The following is a 20803-nucleotide window of genomic DNA, read 5'->3' on the forward strand; positions in this document are numbered from 1 at the left end:
ATCAACCTGGGAGACGCAGCGCGGGCTGGGGCCAGGACGCACCCAGCGTGCCGCTTCCCGCCGCGGGCCCCAGAGTAGAGGGCGGGGCCACCGTGTCGGGAGGGGTGTGGCCACGGTAAGGGGCGGGGCGCTAGGGGCGGGGCCATGGTGACGGAAGGGGCGGGGTCTCCCCCATAACAGGCGCTCTCGGGCGGGTTGGGTCTCCGCTGGCGGCTCTTGACGCCGGAAGCAGGCGGCGAGCTCGGACCCGCGGGTGGGCGGTGCGGCATGGCGGGCTGCGGCGGGCGGCGCAGGCCCGGCGGGCAGGGGCAGCAGGTACTGCGGCGGAGGCCGTGCGGGACCCGGGGCGCTGCGGGCGGCGGGCGGGCTCACGCGTCCCCCGCCGGGGCCCGGCTCGCGCCGGCCGGGGAGGCAAGCCGGGAGCACAACCCCCGCGGCGGTACCGCGCGGCGGGCCGGGTGCTGAGATCCGAGGGCGAACAGGCCCCAGGGTGTCCGGGAAGGTTCGGGGCCGCCCCGGTCGGAGCTGCTGCTTGGCGGCGAAGGGAAGCAGGGGGTAGGAAGTGAGTGTGCGGGATGCTTGGGCCCCGCGGGGAGCTGGGCCTGGCTGGGGCCCGGGAGACGCGGGAGGAGGGGGGACCCGACCACAGAGGCACCGACGGGGGGGAATCGGAATGTGCATTTTCTCGTGCTTTTATAAGGTTTCTGGAATCCTGTAGGCACTGCGGTAGCGATGCGGAGAGTCAGGCGGGAAAGCAGCGGCACTGAGGGACTTGGAGGGTTTTTCTGGCCGTATGCAGACTGGGGAGGGTGAGAGCTTTGGAGGGCTTCGTGCTCTGGCCGTTCTTTATGTCGGGTCATGCTTTCTGGGAACACGAGCGTAGAAAGTGCGGCCTCTGGAGGGGACAGCTGTCCCTCAACCAGTCCGCAGTGGGGCCGAGCTGAAGAAACCCTCCTCCCTCTGAAGCTGTAGTGAACTACTTAGACCGAGTGAAGGCATTGGAAATGAAATGCCAGCGCGGCGATCCGTGAACACTGAAGCCAGCAGTAGTGCCTTATGTGCTAGAACCGTTCTGTGTAATTTCACGATCACATTGCGCACAGCAGCCCGGTGGTATGGGCACGACACGTCTACGCCCTTTTCGTAGATGAGCAGACAAGGCGCAAAGAGGTCAAGTACTCCCCCAAGGTAACAGCTGGGAATCGGAGGTCAGGAGCCAGTCCAGGCGACCGGACCACATGCAAAACTGCCTTTCCGGGAGGTAGATTATAAGGCTTTCTTCCTGACATCTTAAATTTGGGCCAGTCTCTGAATCTAAGCAAAGATGGGAGCGGAAGGGAGGTAGTCAGGACTCGGTCTGTACCTCCTGCCCTCTGCTTGGAATTAGAGAAGCTCCACGAAGTGGTCGGTTCTGTGCCCAGGAGCCAGCCCACCTGGGTTTAAATCCCTGATGTTCCCGTTCTAGTTGGGGACCGAGGGGAGTTAGTTCAGTTTCCTCGTCTGTAAAATGTGGGTAGTGGTGTCTAGATCCCCTGTAGTTGCGAGAATTAAATTAGTTACACCATAGAAAGTGCTTAGAACAGTGACCGGGCACATAGTAAGTGCACAGCCAGTGTTGGCACTTACTGTTCCTGCTGTTTGCTGTTATTACTGACATCCATTTTTGGATCTATATTTCAACAACCTTTTCCAGATTTTTTATGGCCTCAGGCATGCTGTAATCCTCGGCATAATGAATTTACCGTCGGTGTCTGCGTGGTCCTCTTTTCCGTACGTGTTAACAGTACGACAAGCACCTGGGAGCCCGGTGCCCACGTGAGGACCGAAGCCCTGAGGGTAGCGCTGCACGTGTTCCTCACCTGTCCTCCTGCCGGGCTTCCTGCAGCTACCATCCTGAATTTTGTTTTCTCCTGCTGTCTTGTTACAGCTTTATCACCTAGGAGGGCCTGCCCGAACAATATTTGTTTTTTACCTTCGTAAAAGGGCTGTCATGCTGCACATAATCTTCAAGGACTTTCTCCTCATCCATCATTATACTGAGACGTGCATATTGCTGTGTGTGGCTTTCCTGCTCACTAAGTGTAACAGTCCACTTTGTGAAAATCCTGTAACTTCCCGTTCTGCCAGTAGATGTTTTCATTTGTGGTTTTCTGCTAGTAGAAACAGCATTTATGAAGAACTCTCTGTGTGTGTCATCTCGTTGGTAAATTGTGTAGGCTTTGAGTGACACAGAGTAACATCAATAAACTGGAGCTTCCTGGAGAAACAGAGGAATAGAAATATGAGAAACATCTAGATTAGGATTTTTCAACCCCGGCCCTGGGGACTTGGGGGCCAGAGCTGTTTGTCAAGGGGGTCTGTCGCATGCAATGTCCCTGGCATCCGCCTCACTAATGCCAGTAGTGCCCGCCCCAGATTTGTGACAAAAAGGTCCCCAACATCACTGAACGTGTCCCCTGGGGTGCAGAACTGCTCCTGTTGTAGGCGGAAAGAAGGAATCAAGAGGCAGGAACTTCATCCAGAAAGAAAGGATCTGGGTTCCTAGAAAGAAAAGCAGATTGCTGCTTACACAACTGAAGATAAGTAAGCCCCAGCTAAGCACTTATCGTCGGAGAAACTTACCAAGTACCTCGGAGGCATTGTGGAACCTAGTGTACTTGGTCATGAGCCTGTACTGCAGAGACTGCTCGAAGTAAGTTTTGTGACCTAGTCCTGGCATTAAGGATCCTTTTCTGAAGTGATGGTTTTAACTGGCAAATGCTCTTGTATCCAGTAATTTCTGACAGTTTGCTTCTGGTTCTGTCACACAGTCTGTTTAAACAAAGGGTGTGATGACACCCTGCTTACCAAGTAAGGCAAAAATTCACCTTTTCCTTATTCCTCTTCTGCTCTTTTACCTCATCTACTTTTTGTTTGTTTTCTGTGTTTCTGTTATCTTAGAGAAATATATGTAAAGACTTGCTGTGGGGGTCCATCTTGACTATGTATTATAAACTGATTTTTTCCTTTTTTCTTTGCCCAAAACAGTCCCCAGATTTTACTCAGAAATACTATTTACACAGTTTTAAAGCAAACACATGTATCTCATAGAGTTGGGTGAACAAAAATGAGCAATATTGTTAAGCAAGGAAAATTATTGGAATTACTTTCAGAGACACAGTTTTATGTGCCAATTTTCAGTGTGGAAAAACAGGTGATGTGAAGAAGAGTAAATCCTGTAAAGCTGACGTCCCCACTGAGCTTCGAAAAGAAGTAGAAAGTCATTATAAGCTCTCAATGCCGGAAGATTTCTATCACTTCTGGAAGTTCTGTGAGGAGCTTGATCCTGAAAAGCCAGCAGGTGAGTCACTACAGAATCATTCTGCTGCTACCAATGGAAAAGACAGTAGGAAATGGGACCAAGGATCTAAGCAGTCATGGAAAGGAACTCTCAAAGATGTTTCTAGTAAGGATTACATAAAGTGACGCTCTAGTGATATGCCGCTGTCGCCTGTTTATGAGCAAAAGTAAACTGTTGAAATGTTCTACCGTGAGGTGGAGAAGCAGTCCCTTTATGCTATAGAAAACTATGAATTGGGCCATATATCAGAACACTTAGGCTGTGCAGTGACTCCTCCGAACAGCATGCCCTCCCTTTAAACTTATATATATATATATACACGTCTGCTCACAGAGGGGGAAGGTCGTCAGCCCTGTGCACCAGACCGCTGACCTTGTCATCTCCAGCGAGTGAGAGGGGTGGTTTAAGGGCCTTGTCACCGTAAGAACTAGTGTGTGCTGCCCTGGACTCCAGCCCAGCTGAAGCATCGCCTCCCAGGAAACTGTCTCCATGCCTTTGTTCATGTTTCCTCTTCCAAAGATGTTCTTCCTCTCCGCCCACCTCACATATCCAGGTCCTGCCTGGAAGGTGTCCCTCCCTCGTAGAGGAGCAGCGGGGACCCGGCTGATGCTGTGAAAGCGAACAGACTTCATGTCTGTGTGGTTCTGTTCAACACTCTCCCTCTGACCTGCGCGTCTGCCAGGATCAGGGCTGGCCAAGGGGATTGCCAAGGACGCGAGGGAATGGAGAGGGCCATCCGCTGGGGTAGAGCGAAGGGAAAAAGATGTTCTCTGTAAATGCACTTTTTTGTTAAGTGTTTACCTTGATGCACATATGTGCCCCTTGGTCCGGGTGTGCTGTGGGTGCTCCAGGCCAACGGCAGCACGCTCACGAGACAAGGTGGGCGTGTGCGGCCCCAGGATGCCCACAGGAGTATGCACGGTCTTGCTTTGGCCAAACTAAGACACAGTGGGAATGTTTAACATATAGTCAGTCATATATTTAAGAGGAAATCCCGCATGTAAGTGCCACCTTTTCATTGATTTCCATTGAGTGTTTATAACATCATGTAACTAATGGTTTTTTTCTCCTTTGAAGCTTTTTAAAGACAATTGCTTAGAAATAGTTTACAAATGAAAGGCATTGTTTACTATCTGCCTCCAGAAAGCCATTGTCTAAATAAACTAATTTCATTTATAGATTCACTTTCCACAAGCGTTGGACTCAGATTAGTGGGTCCTTATGATATCCTTGCCGGAAAACATAAAATGAAGAAAAGCTCAGCAAGCCTGAATTTTAACCTTCACTGGAGATTTTACTACGACCCTCCTGAGTTCCAGACCATCATTATTGGAGACAATAGAACCCAGTTCCACATGGGGTATTTCAGGTACGGGACCTTCTCTCCTCTGAAGTACAGCTCCCGTCCTCCTGACGCCCACAGGGAGACTCAGGGCCGCCCAGGCGAAGGGCGCACGCCCCTCACCGGGGCCCTAGCTGGCCGCCCTTCCTGCTGGGCAGCTCCATCTCCCTGGGGACGGGTGAACTCTTTGGGTCCCATCTCACTGGCTTTTCCCCCGTGCATTTTTCTCTTTGGGTTCAGAAGTGCTCTTTCAGCCCAAGAAAGATGTTTTCGAGCTGCCCCTGTGACTTGTCAGCCCTACTGTTTATCTGGGTGGCCCTCTGCAGGCCACTAGTGGCTGTGACTTTCCTTGACACGGTTTCCTCTCATAAAAGTGAGGATAATCGTACATACCTAATGGGAATATTAAGAGCATTAAATGGATACATGTAAAATACTGAGAATGTTAAGAAATAGAAGTAGGTTAAGGGAACAAAACAGCGTGTCCACTGGTATGGGTAGAGGTGCTGTCATTTAAAGTGGGGACCGGCCGTAGGTGACAGGAAGCAGGGGACTGGGGCCGGGGGCATGTGCAGTCGGGGGAACGCGTGCAGGGCCGGGAGCTGAGCGCCGTGGAATCCGCTGCCTTTAGGACGTCGGCTGAGTCACTTCACCTCTGTACGGGTTTCCTCAGTTTGCAAATAAAGGGATTTGGTTATGTGTGTAGATGGGACCCCTTCACCTCTTCTGTGTCCTAATCCTGTCCTGTTGCTTTTTTTGTTTTTGCCTTTTTTCTTTTTTTCACAGACTAAAATTCAGGCTAAGATGTCCGTGTATGATTTTACCTACTTCACTTGACAGGCCTTCTTCCCTTGTTCTTTGTATTTAGGTATAATAGTAACTGGGTCCTAAAAATCTTAATTTTAGAACCTGTTATATAAGTTAGATTGATCGTGGATATTCCTAAGAAACTTAAGTTTCAACATGGCAAATTCGTTGCAGCTTTTTAAAAACATTCAGATATAGATCGTTGTTGACTTAAACTTCTGGTTGCCTGTCAGTAAAAATTTAGCTGCCCGTTCCATGATTTATTTCATCTTTGGCTTAAACAGGGATTCTCCTGATGAACTTCCTGTGTGTGTCGGTACAAATGAAGCAAAGAAAAGTTGTGTAATTGTTCAAAATGGAGAGAACGTGTTTGCTGCAGTCAAGTAAGAAAACATTCTATCTCAATCCCTCCTATTTATAATACTTCTATTTTGTACTGTATCAGTCCATCACTAAGGGGAATTGTAGTAACCCCCAAATTTTATCTATGAGATCATCTGACTTTTGCAGATAATTGTACACTTTTGCTATTTTTCACCAAAAAATATACCTTTTATATAAATGCTTTAATGAAAGTATTACTTAATATTTCCTTCATTTATCCAGTGGCAAAGCAAAAGATTTTTTTAGCCCTCTTCATTAACACCATCGTTAAGAGTTCATTAAGAACCTGCGATCTGCTGCAGTGAAGCAGGTGCTCGTAAGGCCCTGGGAGGGCTGCCGGGCCTCCGGGAAGGCCAGCTGTGTGGCAGAACTGGCCACCCCCAGAGAGCTGGGAAAGCGTGGACTGCTGCACGAGAAGCCTCAGGACCACACGTCTGCGATGTGATGTGTGCAGTGAAATGGGTGCCCTGCCCTCTGCCCCTCAGCCCCCAAGCTAGGGCCTGGGCACAGATCTTGGGCAGCAGGTGTCCCTGGTAGGGAGGCAGCTGCACGGCCTCCACCTGGTGTGTCTCCTCCCGTCGGGTTTCAGTGAGGTGCTTGAGAGAAGCGAGTCCCGTGTGGGGCCAGAAGCGCAGAGGGGAAGTGCAGCGTGCTGCCGCGTGGAAGGCCAGTCCACGCTCTCCCAGCCACGGGCCCGACGCAGAGCCCCTTGGCAGCAGCTGTGCGGCGCACACTGTAGCAGATGGGGAATGCGGCCTTCACCACCTTGGGTGTAATAAGAGGTCCCATTTCCTGCGGCCTCTCCTGGTACCCTGCTTAAAAGACTTACTCCTTGCAATTTAGTAGCGTATGTTTGCAGAAGGCAGGACTCAAACTGATGTCAACCAGTGTATCTAATGGGCAGTGACACAGGAGGTGCCCAGACGGCCCTTCTGCTCTTCCGATTGGTACTGTGCTAAGTGAACATTTATGCCCTATCTGAAGAAATTCTGGACAGTTACACAAATATGTATGTATATTATAGGTTATTTATAAAAACAAAAAATTGGTAGAAAGGGAAAATCAAGTAAGTATAGAATGTCCATACACTGTAATACCAGGATATTGATTTGTTGATTTGGAAAGATGTTTGATACAGTATGTAAAGAGGTCAAATAATAGAATAGGGTAGAATGATTCCATTTTCAAATTATCTAATACAGGAAAAAATCTAGATATACTCAGTTTTTAAGTACGTATCTTCAGATAGCAAAATTAGGAATGATTATTTTTTTTCTAAAACAATTGTAGCAACAGCTGTGACCTCACAGACCTCCTAAGGTCTTGGGGACCCCTGGGGGTCCACTGGCCACTCTGTAACTGCTGTAGTTTGTGGCTTCAGGCCGGACTAGACACAGAACCTGCTGGTGGGAAGTCCTCCCTCCGACACCACGGGGTCCCCACCAGGACCCCACTTCACCACATCCAGAGCGGCACCTAGGAACACTTTCCAAATACGTGTTCCAGGAACATGTAAGCGTAGCCCAAAACGATACTTCTATAGCTTTAATTCTTGAGTGTGGAAAACTCACTGCAAGTAAACATTTTAAGTGAATGGACACTCATTTTGATGCATGCTTAATGAATGACTGCTTTGTGCAGAGCCCAAGGCTAACTGAAGTGTGTGGTGCATAGTAAAGGGTGCCAGCGGGCCCTCCGGCCCCCGGTCAGCCTGTTCCAGCTCTGCCCCTCCTGCCCGCCGCCCCGCATCCTGTGCCACCCTGTCTCACTGTGTTGGGTCGTAGGCTTCCTGCCATAAGCAATGGTTCTCAAACACTAGATTGCGGTAGAGTACTTCTGACTAGTGACCTGGGTGGTTCCAGTATCGGGTCACACGTGCTGTGCCAGAGAAGTGAGGGCGGTGGGACTGCTCCACCCCGGCCCGCCGGCCAGCTCCTCGTGCGGTTAAGGTGGATGTGTTCCTGGCTGGGCTGCCGGGTGGGCTTGGGGCTGTGAGTAGAGGATGGCGATGGCAGTGGTGGCTGTGTCTGTGGCACTTTAATTGCTAATACCCATGCTACGAACCTGCCAAGTCGGCTCCTCTGTGCTCGTCTCCAGGTTGTAAATGGAAGGGCAGCGCCCGCTCTGAGCACCTACGGTGCCCGGCCCGGAGCAGACTGCCCTGTCCTGGAGAGGGGCGCCCCCTGGGAGTCCGGTGGTGGCCGCCCAGGAAGGGATCAGCTTGTGTGCCTGGCTGCCTCTGGTGCAGCTAGTGAAGACCTTGCCCTGCTCACAGTAAACCACAAGGGTATTTCTGTAACTGGTATTTGTGTTTGTTCACATACCTTGAAATCACTTAGGATTGTGACTCTAAACTTAAAAATAGCTTTGCTTTCTGTTCACATTCTCTTAACTTCATCTTAACACAGATCTGAAAGTAACGTTTCTTAAACCTGTTGGCCTTAAGTATTATTTGTTTTCTATGGCTCTGTCTTAAAAACGCTTTTTGGTGTCTACATACTGTTCTCTTCTGTTTTGCCATACTTCTCCAAACCAGTACGTCCTATCTTAGTACCAAGTACATAATTAAAAACCTTGGCTATGTCCCAGCTTTTTGAATATCCCCTTTGTCGTTACAGTAGACATTAGAGAGATGATACAGACAGAATCGTGTTTGCTGTTTTGTGACTGGCAGCTTTTGGTTAATACTGCTTTTCTCTTGTCTGAAGAAATGTCAGCGATTTGGCGAGAACTGTCGGTGGTTGCCTGGAGACCTCCTCTCGCCTGGGATTCGATGTCTTCAGCCCAGTCCGTGTGCTTAGTTGAGCGGCCTGCCTAATAATGAGAGCTCTTACTTCCGTTTCAGATTATTTCTGATGAAAAAACTTAAAGAGGTAACAGACAGGAAGAAAACGAGTCTCTTGAAAGACCTAGATCACAGACTCACAGCGGCAGCCGGCAGCCTGGGCTTTGCCCTGGAGCAGCGGACCGCGAGGATGGCACAGAGGGACAGGAAGGTAGGGGCGAGGCCTGTCTGTCTCCGGCCAGTCTGCTGTCCAGCGGGGTCTTCCTCTCGGCCCTCCCCGGGTGGGTTTTGCCCTGCTCCCCCACCCTGTACTCTGCAGGGGCCTCCACGGCTGTCCAGGGCCCGCCTGGCCGGGTTTGGGGCGGCTCTCTCAGGGCAGCGCACAGCTGGGCACAAGGCACGGTGCCGATGCCACGGGGGTCACGTCACGTACACCGGTATTTCCCGCTCTGTTCGTTTACCTGCTGCTCATTTCCTAAGATTGAGGAAGGCAGCTTGGTATGTGACGTCCACTTCAACTTCTTTGACTGGTGGCGGTTTGCTGACCAGCGCAAGATGTTCGCGGGGGGATCAGGATCGGGTGCCAGCCTCGGAGCAGTGCCCTTCCGGAGGCGGCATGGGGGCAGACCCGTCATTTGCTCCGGTGAACGTGGGTCCGCAGCCCTCTCCCCCTCATGTCTGCGTCTCTGCTTATGCCTGCAGCCTGAGTGTGGTGTTGTGAACAGCAAATACTTCTGGATTTGGGATCCCTTTGGTTTTTCTCTTAAAATTCCAGGGAAGTTAACATACGGGCTGAAAGAATTCTGCTTTAGAGAAAATTAGCAACCCACAGGGGTGTGTTGCACAAGCTCTGGGAGGAAGGACATTGGTCGCTGAATGTGGCCCTGGTCGTCCCGCCCTGCCCTCCCCTGCCACGTCCACGGCGCTGCTTCTGAACACTCAGGCCAAAGGCAGGACTAGTCGTTCCCCGCCAGCCCGGGTGCCCTCGCTACTGGACGTCCTGCTTCAGCCCCTCCTCTCCCTGCCTCCCCTGCAAGACGCTCCGCTAGGTCAGAGTCGCTCACTGGGCACTGGCCATTCTCTGTCTGTGGGTCTCAAGGCCAGTAGTTCCTCAGAGTGCGCTCTGGAATGAAACTCATTGCAGTGGGGCATTTTTTACCTCGATTTTTGTGGCCATTTTACATTTCTGTGGCTGGTTTTCATAGGGAGCCTCTCCCACCTTGAGCAGAAGGCAGCATTTCTCACCTCTTCCTGTGTGTTCCCGGCTCACTCTGACCCAAGACAGTGTCTCCTGCAGACAGCGTCTGTCAGCACAGCCCCCCTTCAGAGCTCTACTTCCCTCCATTGGCCATGATTTACTGCAGATGACATGTCCCAGTTCTTCCCTGTGACTGTAAATAGATACGATTGGGCTTTAAAATTATGGGTGTGTCTGTCCTGGCCCTGCCCCAAGAGGTTTCTTTGTAGTATTTGTTCTTTTTGCAGAAATAGTCAGTAAAAACATAAAAAAAAACTTAAAGACAACCATGATTTTGCCCTCACAGAGATGTGTTCGTGATTCTGTTTCAGATCCTTTGCTATTATGTTTGTCATTTTACTGTTGTGAGAACTTCATTTAATTCATCTTTTTCTAGTCCTGAAAAACTGTTTCACTAGCATATGTGAGTTAGTGACTTTGTCCTTGTGTATGAGCATAGTACTTCCGTTTCTGGCGTAACCGAGCACCACACAGCCCACCGGAAACCAGCGTGTTTGTGCCGACCACGTGGAGTGCTCGGGAATGCAGAGTCCCTACAGTTACCACTCGGCCAGCCAGCAAATCGGCCACGTAGGCATTATCCTGCTCTGTGGATGGGTAAACCGAGGTTTGCAGAGACTGTTCCTTGTCCAAATCGTAAGGGGTAGATCTGAGATTTTGAGTTCACACTTTTTTTACTTAGCATTCTTTCCACACCTTCCCACTAACTGGCTCTGCCTGCCAATTTACTTTTTTATACCCAGACTGCATATTTAAAATGAACATTTACTTAATGTTGCTGTAAAATGAGGCACATCATTCCGTCTGCCTGACTGATGCCTCTGAACATCACCAACCCTTGGGCAGGGTCTTCCTAAATCTGTAACCCTACTTTTCATAATAAAATCAGGATTCTGATGATCTCATGTTTTGCTAACAATTGATACCTCAATTAGTATAGTTAATCATATGTGAAAAATGTGAAAATACCTACATACCATGGATTTTGCTGTGGGTCAGTCAGCCTGTGTGGGGAGAAGTCAGAAACTGTATTGTTCTTTTCTTTTTCTTTATCGATACTATTTTATGACCTACTTTTTATACTTCAGAATATATTATGGTTATCACCTAATATTGCTAAATTGAAGATCTACCTCAGGGTTTTGAATGGCAGCAGAGCAGTGTGCTTATGTTCCAAGTGTGGTTGTTTAAGACTTTTCACAAATAAACAACCCTGCCATTAACAACCTTTTGTACCTTTATTTGCATTTACTTGATTATTTCCTTAGAAGAAATTCCTTGGTGTAGTACTGCCAGGTTGAAAGTGGTTTTGTGCGTGTGTTATTTTCTCTGCTTTTCTTTCATTCTGCAGGGTCTTACTTCTTCACAGAACTGCCCTGTGTGAGTTACTAGTTTGCAGGCCCCACCACAGGGTGCCTGTGTCCTGCCCCAGGTGTTACCAGCCCCTTCAGTCTTGTCCACTCTGAGTATAAGGTGGGGTGTCACTGTTTGAATTGGAATTTCTTGGATGATAAAGGACTTGGGTTTCCATGTATCTGCTGGCCATATGTGTATGGCCAGAACTTTCATATTTTTCTTTCAGGGTTAGAATTAGTCCTTTCTTGGCCTTATGTGTATGGCCAGAACTTTCATATTTTTCTTTCAGGGTTAGAATTAGTCTTTTCTTACTTGTGCTTCAATTTAGGTGTTAGTCTGTTCCTTTATTTAAGACTCCTTTGTAGTTTAAAGATATTGGTCTTTATTGTGTTGTGACATGGATACATTACAGATGTTTCCCATCAGCTAGTTTGTCCTGTTCGCTTTATGTAGTCGAATGTCTAAGTCTTTTCCTTTTCCGACCCAAAATCATTTTAAAAATTTTGTGTTTTCCTATAGTAGTTTTGTGGTTTGTTTTTATACTGAATCCTGAAATCCAGCTGCAAATTATTTGATATGAATAGTAAGATATAAGCTAACTATAACTTCATTTGCTTTTCCCCCCAAAAAAACAATGGTGAGCAGTTGTCTGAGAACTTTTGAATAATCAGTCCCTTTTGTTGCTTTAATAAAAGGTAAGGAGAGAGCATGGTTGTGGAGACAAACACTAGAGTGGACTCATTGTGCAGCAGAGAATGGAGTTGGATTTTGGGGTTATGTCCACTTCTGTCTTGGGAGTTTTCACTGGGCTGCAAAAAGAAGTGCAGTATTTGAGGCAGGTGTTCTGTTAAGGAGAGGCCTACAGAGCGTGCCACTAGTGTAAGTAAGAAGGTGCAGCCTGGCAGGGTTGCAGTGGCGGGGACCGGCCCATGTTTGTCCCTAAAGGTCACCACAGGATAAAAGTTACCTGGCTAGGCATTTGCCTCCATGAAGGGCACCCAAAGCCGGAAGTTTGCAAACAAGCCGGAGTTTTCCAGGTAAAAATGGGGGACCTGAATTTGGCAAGATGGGTGAGAATCCTGTCCTACCGCATCTTCCTGCGAATGCTGTCCTTCCCCTTTGCGCCCAGTGCCCTCTGCCTAAGGGCGGAGGTGCCCACGGACACTTCGGCCTGAGAGGAGATCAGTGTCCCGGCTTCCCCTCTGCCCGGGGCGTGCTGGGCTCTCCCTGGCACAGTCGGCACAGGCTGGCTGCTTAGTTTAATTACTTCAAGTGCTCAGCTTTTAGCTGATTTTAAAGGAAAGAAGTACCATTAAGCTTTTGCCTTGGAGTCCACATTTGCTGAAATAGAATGTCCTTGGATGTCACGTTTGGACAGAAGTGCTGAAAGTCCATGTGCTGATTCTGGCAGCTGTTTGGGGTTTGGTTGTCCGTTTACCATGATTAAATTTTACTGTTTTCTCTTACTTAGGTTGTGGCAAAGACCTTTCACGGTGCAGGCATGGTTGTCCCAGTGGATAAGAACGACGTTGGGTACAGAGAGCTTCCAGAAACTGACGGTAACGTGTTTCTGACATGCATTGTGTGCGTCTGTGAGTGTGCATGTCTGTATGTGGGGCAGGTGTCCCTCATGCTGATAAGTGGTGAGTACGTGTGCCTTTGGAGGGACTGTGATAAAGAGCCGGGTGTTAGGGCCAGTAATGCCAGAATTGACACTGGTTTGTAGCTTTTTAACCTTAAGTGAATGATTTGACCACAGAAGACTTAGTCTTTCTCACCCGTGAAATGACTGATGGGCGAGCAGCTCGGGCGGCAATGGGTGGCAGTGTGGCAGGTGCTTGCTGGTAGTGCCTGGCTTTGCAGCTGTTGTTCCACATAAGGGTTGGGGCCTGGATGCCTGCCTTTTGAAACAGTTCTAAAGCATCTGTGCTCAAACCTGGCTGTTCAGTCTGCGGCCAGTAGGTCGAGGTGCCTCACAGAAAAACTGTTCATGACAGAGCAACTTTTGCTGTCCCCCTCACAGACGAGTAGGATGGGCTGCGCAGTATGGAGCCACCAGCCACGTGGCTACAGAGCACCTCAGATGGGGCTGTGCCGCTGAGCCGAATTGGCCATTTTGCTTCATTTTAATCCATTTAAATTTAAAAGCTGAAACAGTGCTAACTTTTTTATATTGGCTACATGTTGAAACAGTACTATTTTGGATATATTGGGTTAAATTAAGTATCTTTAAACTATTTTCACATCAGTTTTCTGGGTACTAGAGAGAATCTGTTGACACGGAGAGCCTGCGTGCTACTTGTTGGCCAGGCTGGTGTGTCCCGTGCCCTGCCTGAAGCCAGAGCGGGCCGGGCCCCGGTGGGGGGACTGCGGGCTCTCCCACTGGCTGTCGTCGGCTGCGTCTGATCTTCCCTTCTGCCCCTGGGCCATCTGAAAACTTCAGAGGACAGAACTACTGTCTCATTTGGGGAAGGTTGAGACTATCTGTCACAGTGACAGCAGTCTGGAAAGCTTAGGGGTGGTGGGTGCTGAATGAGTCCCCTGGAGTAAACGCCACACCCTCCCGGGTTGCGGTTCTCGAGTTTTACGCCCAAGATCATTGCTGTTTACCTCTCCTTTCTCCTGACATTCTGGGTGTTTGGGCCTTCCGTGGTTCAGTCACTTCTGGATGAGAAGTGGCGGCAAAGTACAAAAGGCCCAGGATCTTGCCATCGCCTCACGTCTGCCAGGAAGTGTGGCTGGCCGGCAGCTTGTCAGTGTGGGACCATGTCAGCAAGTCAGCCAGCTCGGCCCCCTGCCAGTTCCACCTCTGCAGCTTCTTACACAGAACATTTTACCTGGTAAACAAGATACAGTCTAGTGAGCAACTCATAAATGCCATGTTTGGCAGGTCGAGTGACGTGTGCAGTGTTTCCAGCCCTCCCCAGCCTCTCAGGTGGGCCCGCTCCCGTCCTCAGGAGGGGCAGGCTCCCCGGCTGGGCCCTTCTGGCTGCAGAGGGCTTGCCACCAGTGATTGCGTGGCTCATGCCTGGCTTACACTCTGACACGACCACTGTGGCTCATTAAGTGTCCAGTTGGTGGTGGTGGCTGGGAAAAAATAAGAGTTAGTATTGAAGCTCCTTCACTGACTATTCTGAGGAGTCAGAGAGGGTTTTGTTTCTGTATAGTTAACTTAAGGCTTCACTTGGATATTCTTTAAGTTTTGACTTCTGCTAAGTGAATTTTTGTATAATTTTTTATTGATGGAAAAATCAATGAAGTTTTAAAACATGTTTTTCCTCATTGGTGGTGAGTTGAATCTCTTTATCTCCATTCTTTAGTATTTTTCTAACTTAGTAATTCCTGTAAATTGCTAATTCTTTTCTAACCATATATGAGTTGCCAGTGCTGAAGATAGGAAATATGGTATCAGAAAGTGATAAGCTTTAAATTATCTGCAAACAGAAGAGAGCTGGTCTTCACTCCACGCCGCTGCTCAATGACTTGAGGTGCTGCCCGCGGCGCTGTGGGGAGACGGGACCTCAGGGCCTCAGTCAGTCCTCTGTGGCGCAAGGAGGGGCCCGATCTCCATCCTCAAGGCTCTGAAGGAAGCCTACGTGTTCCCTGGGGATGCTCTGCACTGCCCCCTCCAAGAACGGAAGGAAGCTAGTGAAGTTTATATAAAGTCATGTAAAGGTTTCAGACCAGAATCGGTCACTGTTTCCAGGCAGGACCACAGGTAGTAAGTGTGTCCTGTGTGGGACTCATCTGCCCGAGGTGGAAAGGGGGCGGCACACACTGCGGCTTTCCTGGGCTGTGCGGTGTGGCTGCCGGGCGCAGGCGTGGGTGCCAGTCAGAGCCACTGAGGGTCCTGTGCTTTGGTGTGTGGTCAGAATCGCTCAGGCGTTGTGCCTCACACTGTGACTCAGCATCGGTCACTCGTGGGTGTGACTGTCACGTTGTTTCAACCAGTCCCCCCTCCGGCCCAGCAGCCGCTGTGCCCACAGATGTCTCTTGGCCTGAGTAATCTAACCCATTTTTTCCGACCGGGGACCGTCCTCAGGGAAGCAGTGTGTCGGGACAGCCGGCCCGCTGGATAATGCTCCCTACGTAATTCTCGTGTGCTCCTGGGAGCTGGCACACGTCAGCACCCAGAAATGGGAAAAGTGGTGAAAACCAAAACAGAAGTGTTTTTAAGATAAAATGTAGATGAATGTTAGAAATGTCTATTCTTACCTCAAATAAGTCTGCCGGGCCACACTTCCCATCTTCGGTAAAGGTCTAGCTCCGCAGACTTCTGTCTTACATCGTTGCCTCTCCCTGTGTGTTTCTTTTTTAAATAATTACGGTTGAACAGGGCAAAATTAATAAACTTCATTGTCTGGCCTTTTTTTTTTAATCCAGCTGCTAAAATAGACTAGCCCAGGGGTGGGCTACTTGTGGTCTCTGTCCCCATATTCTTGTGGGTTTTTTTTCCAACCATTTAAGAAATGGTGGGACGTTCTCAGTCTGAGAGCAGTTAGACACGGGGTGGGCCAGGTCTGACTGTAGTTTGCCAATTCCTGTACTCGGCTCTTAAAAATCTTTGAAAGCTAATGTGAAATGGTGATCGCAGCTACGTCCACTGTGAACTAGTCACTTCGCTAATCCAAGAACTCTCATAGGCCATTTTTATGTTTGAATCTCAAGTAGAAAATTATGAAGCAGCTGTTTAAATTATGTGCCGCAGCTCTAGGAGGAAACCCCAGCTTAGCTTTTACCTTTGAGGGGGTCACAGACCCCTGGTGTCACTCCTTCCAGCCAACCTCCGGAGGATCTGCAGGGCGGTTGCCGAGGCACCAAACGATGAGGAGAGACTGAGGGCCTTCGCCCCTCTCCAGGAAATGACGACGTTCGTGCAGTTCGCTAATGACGAGTGTGACTACGGCATGGGGCTGGAGCTGGGCGTGGACCTCTTCTGTTACGGCTCCCACGTGAGTGAGACCATCCCCTCCTCCCACATACACTCGCACACACTCGTGGATGCGTCTCCAGCTCGGGTAGGAGGTGCATTCAGCTTGTCTTTAAAATGAACTTTGTGAAGTGCTTTTTAAGGCACATATCTAAAAATGTTTTTTATTTGGAGTTCATCCTGTCCTGACAGAGGTGAATAACAAGATAATTTCAGGTTGACACTAGTCACTAAATACCAGACGTACCACAGGACTGTGCCCATTTGTGTGTGTGGTGCCCCCGCTTTCCCAGGCTCCGTCCCACCCTCTGGGGCGGGGGGCGCTCTTGTGTCTGATCCGTGGGTGAAGAGCAGAGACCACAGTGCCTGTCTTACCCATGGTTCCAGGTCCCCACAGTCACTGCATCCAGACACAGGTCTTCCTGGCTCCAGGGCACAGCGCCCATAGCACCCTCTTCCCTCCATCGCATTTATAGGTGTCTTGCCACTGCACGTCACCGTGAGGGCCGCACAGGAAGAGAAAGAGACCATGTCCACCAAGCCTTTTATTACACTGCATTGTTAGGACTGTTCTGTCAGCTGTTGCTAATCTCACTGTGCCTGATTTAGAAATTAAACTTTATCCCAGGTGTGCATGTAGAGGAAAACGATGCATACAGGGTTCAGCACTATCTGCACTATCTATCATCTCAGCGTCCACTAGGGGTCCGGGATATTCTCCATGGATAAGGGGGCACCACTGTATTTTAAAATGCTTTAATTTATGTTACTTAAAATACAGGAGAGGCCATTTTATCTTTGCTCATTAAATAGGAAAAACCTACCTAACAGTTAAATCTGCTTCCTCGACCATGGTTGCTCCAAAGCATAGTGGCTGTGACACGTCTGGGGCTCACCTGCTTGGCTTTAAGTCACAGCTTCCCTTCTCAGTAGCTGGGTAGGCCCGGCAGCTTCTCCAGCACCTTCGTGTCTGTCTCCTTTCCTGTAGCGTCTGCGCACACACACCACAGACCATTCAGGCACAATGTGACCTGCGGTCTCCTGCCCAAAGAGGGGCTCAGGTTCACACAGGCAGGCTGCCTCCAGACGTGTGCAGACCAATAGTTCCCACACTGAAGTGCAGAGATCTCCTGAGATGCTGTTGGAATGTAAGTCGTCTGAGAGGAGGCCAGGCACGCATTGGAACCACCTGCAGGGCCGTCCAGATCGGTTCCCACCCCATGCCCCTCAGGTTGGGTTTCAGGTGGGTCCTGACCAGTTACCAGGCTGGGCTGATGGCACTGGTGGGGGAGTCTCCCCTGAAGACTCCACCCTGCACCTCACGACTGCCTCATGTGGCTTTACCACGTGACAGAGCGGTGCCTGGCCCGCCAGCAGACCTGGGCCTGGGCACTGGAGACTGTGACTGGTGTGAGAACAGTGACGTGAGCGCCACAGCACTGGGCACGCTGTGAGCGCCGCCTGGTTACCCCCCAAGAAGTGCCGACGTGCAGCTGCGGGAGTCTGCGGTGTGGGTCAGCCTGAGGCCGGCCTGTAGACGGGCCCGTGTGGTGGGAGTCTGGAGACGGGGCCACAGTGTCCCTGTGCCTACAGTGCAGACCTTAACTGCTGGAGACACAGCGGAAGAAAAGGGAAGCATTTATAGTTTGGGGCAGAAGTTGGTGAACCTCATCCAGGGTATAAAAGGAAGCTCGGGATTTTAACGCGAGTTTCTTCAGGCTACACTGTTAGTCTTACAGCTACAGGATTGCCTCCGGGGCAGAGCGCCAGGCGCCTGGCCGGTCACTACTCCCAAGGCCCCAAGCAGCTGCGGTGGTCTGGGGCTGCTCTGTGAGCTTTCTCGGTGTTTCTGCTGTTCACCTGGGCTTCTGCTGTATTCTCTGCTTCATGTTATGTTCCTTTATCTTTCAGTATTTTCATAAAGTCGCCGGCCAGCTTTTACCTCTTGCATATAACCTGTTGAAGAGGAATCTCTTTGCAGAAATTATTGAAGACCATCTGGCAAACAGAAATAGAGAGAACATAGACCAGCTTACAGCCTGAGTACTGCTGGCTGTGGTACAGAATATTCTAGAGCGTTGCTGTTAACTTGTGAGCTCTTTGTTTTTAAGGAATACAGAAAATAAATTGATAGAAACGCTTACTAAAATTTGTATACAACTCCTCTGGCCTGGTTTTTTTCATGTGCACATCAACAGCAGTAGAATCCTCTGAGGGGGAAAGCACAGCCTCATGGACCTTTCACAGGACGCCGCTGCCAGGGCCCTGGACCGCCCCCCACCGGGCCCTGACTCAGTGGCTCTTCCTCCCTGTGGCTGGGCTAGTTGAGCTGTGCCCCAGGCATGGGACTGGGGGCAGCAGCTGGGGGACCCAACCAAGCCCGGGCACAGCACGGCAGCACCGGCCACTCATGGGCAGGTGGTGCCCCAGGTGCATTCATTCAACAGTCCTGTGGCCGGCGTGGGAGGCTGGGATGGCCCTGACATAACCAGCACACCATTAGTGCACATGGTGAACGTTTCCATTCCACCTTATTCCACTGCACTCATAACACAAACCTGTGGATAGCTGAGTGCTAGCAGATTAAGATCCTCCTTAAGCTGACAGTGTCCTTGAAAACAACAAACCATGAAATGCGGGACAATGAACAGTGAAGTGGGCTACAGAGCCTGAAAGCCTTTTCCCTTTTCTCTGAAGTTTAAGGTAGAGAAGAGCTCGGGTCACCTAGTTCAACCCCCACATCTTGTAGATTGGTTGGACTTATCCCAGAACATCTGTGGGGTCACTCCAAGGGAACTTGCTGTCGGCTGTCAAAGCGACTTGAGGGCCGCTGAAGAAAATGCCCCAAGTGACGTGCAGGTAAAATCGCGCAAGATTCAGGGAACTATTTCATGCAATGCCCATGAGTTAAGGATTCTTGATTTTCAGACAACAGGTCCCGGGCTTGGGAAACTCATCTCCAGTGCACACTGCCCCTGCCTGCCGGGTCCGGCCCCCGCAAGTCTGAGCACAGACCCGTCTATGCCCAGCCCCCCTCAGTCCCCTGAGCCCCAGCATGAGGCCACCCATATTCACCAGACTGCTCGGCACTGTGCACTGCTACCCACATGGCATCCCCACTTGGAAGACTTTTTTTAAGGCATCATTGATAAAGACTCTTGCGAAGGTTTCATATGAACAACCCTGTGGTCACTACATTCACCCATATTAATCAAGTCCCCCTCACACCTCACTGTACTCACTGTCCATCAGTATAGTAAGATGCTATGGTCACTACTGTGCTATAGTCTTCCCCATGACTCCCCCCACCCCCCATCATGTGTACTAATCATAGTACCCCTCAATCCCCTTCCTCCCTCCCCACCAGCCCTCCCCTTTGGTAACCACTAGTCCCTTCTTGGAGTCTGTGCATCTGCTGTTTTGTTCCTTCAGTTTTGTTCACTGTTCGACTCCAAAAATGAGTGAAATCATTTGGTATTTGTCTTTCTCCACCTGGCTTATTTTACTGAGCATAATATCCTCTAGCTCCATCCATGTTGCTGCAAATGGTAGATCTGTTTTCTTCTCATGGCTGAATGATACTCCATTGTGTGTATGTACCACCTCTTCTTTATCCATTCATCTCCTGATGGACACTTAGGTTGCTTCCATATCTTGGCTATTGTAGTGATGTGATAAACATAGGGGTACATATGTCTTTGAATCAGGGATCTTGTTTTCTTTGGATAAATTCCTAGGAGTAGAATTCCTGGATCAAATAGTACTTCCAGTTGTACTTTTTTGAGGAACCTCCATATTCCTTCCCTCAGTGGTTGAACTAACTTGCATTCCCACCAGCAGTGTAGGAGGGTTCCCCTTTCTCCACATCCTCGCCAGCATTTGTTGTTCCAGGTCTTTTGGATGGGGGCCATCCTTACTGGTGTGAGGTGATATCTCACTGTGGTTTTAATTTGCATTTCCCTGATGCTTAGCGATGTGGAGCATCTTTTCATGTGCCTGTTGACCACCTTGAATTTCTTCTTTGGAGAAGTGTCTGTTCATATCCTCCACCCATTTTTTAATAAGGTTATTTGCTTTTTGGGTGTTGAGGTGTGAGTTCCTTATATATTTTGGGTGTTAACCCCTTACCAGAGATGTCATTTATGAATATATTCTTCCATACTGTAGGATGGCTACTTTGAAGTCTGAAACAGCATTAAAGCTACTGTCAAACAACAAAATCCCTCTGTTCATGACCCAAACTGATCCTCCCTGGTCTTTGCAGTTCAGGTGCCCATTGCTCCGTGGCCGCTCAGGCCGACCCCCTGGGAGGCACCCCCACTCCACTCCACATTCAATCCACTGGCAGACCCCGTCCGCTCTGCCTCCCAAACCTGAGGACCTGGCCACATCTACCATCTCCAGTGGGCCCAGTGCGGTGTGAGCCTCCGTCATCTCCCACCCGGGTCACCCCAAAGCACCCACCTCCACCCTGCCCCCCACAGTACGTTCCCCACAGGCAAGGGGTTACTCAGATCATGACATCTCCTATCTCACTCCCCATTTCATTCCAAACAGAAGCCTAGCTCCTCCACCCCCGTCCTCTCCTCAGCTCAACCCCT

General features: G+C 49.8%; 1 protein-coding gene across 2 annotated transcripts; it reads left to right on the top strand.

Moving 5' to 3' along the window:
* Positions 1-168: 168 nt before the first annotated feature.
* HPF1 (histone PARylation factor 1) lies at positions 169-18362 on the top strand. 2 transcript variants are annotated; one of them, XM_036998933.2, is made up of 8 exons: positions 169-315; positions 3181-3340; positions 4520-4709; positions 5774-5872; positions 8719-8869; positions 12744-12831; positions 16052-16224; positions 18114-18362. In XM_036998933.2, the coding sequence occupies exons 1-8, from the start codon at positions 268-270 to the stop codon at positions 18243-18245; spliced, it is 1041 nt and encodes a 346-aa protein (XP_036854828.2). In that variant the 5' UTR covers positions 169-267; the 3' UTR covers positions 18246-18362. The 2 variants fall into 2 exon arrangements, with proteins under 2 accessions (XP_036854828.2, XP_036854829.2); XM_036998934.2 differs by lacking the exon at positions 5774-5872.
* The last annotated feature ends 2441 nt before the right edge of the window (positions 18363-20803 follow it).

This window comes from Manis javanica, chromosome 3 (genome assembly GCF_040802235.1).
Source record: "Manis javanica isolate MJ-LG chromosome 3, MJ_LKY, whole genome shotgun sequence".
NCBI lineage: Eukaryota > Metazoa > Chordata > Mammalia > Pholidota > Manidae > Manis > Manis javanica.

Bases quoted from the DNA above. Each gene is read 5' to 3' on its own strand.
- HPF1 (XM_036998933.2), top strand. From the start codon at position 268: ATGGCGGGCTGCGGCGGGCGGCGCAGGCCCGGCGGGCAGGGGCAGCAG. The intron at 4,710-5,773 runs GTACGGGACCTT...TGGCTTAAACAG, and splicing joins TTCCACATGGGGTATTTCAG to GGATTCTCCTGATGAACTTC. The intron at 16,225-18,113 runs GTGAGTGAGACC...TTTATCTTTCAG, and splicing joins TCTTCTGTTACGGCTCCCAC to TATTTTCATAAAGTCGCCGG.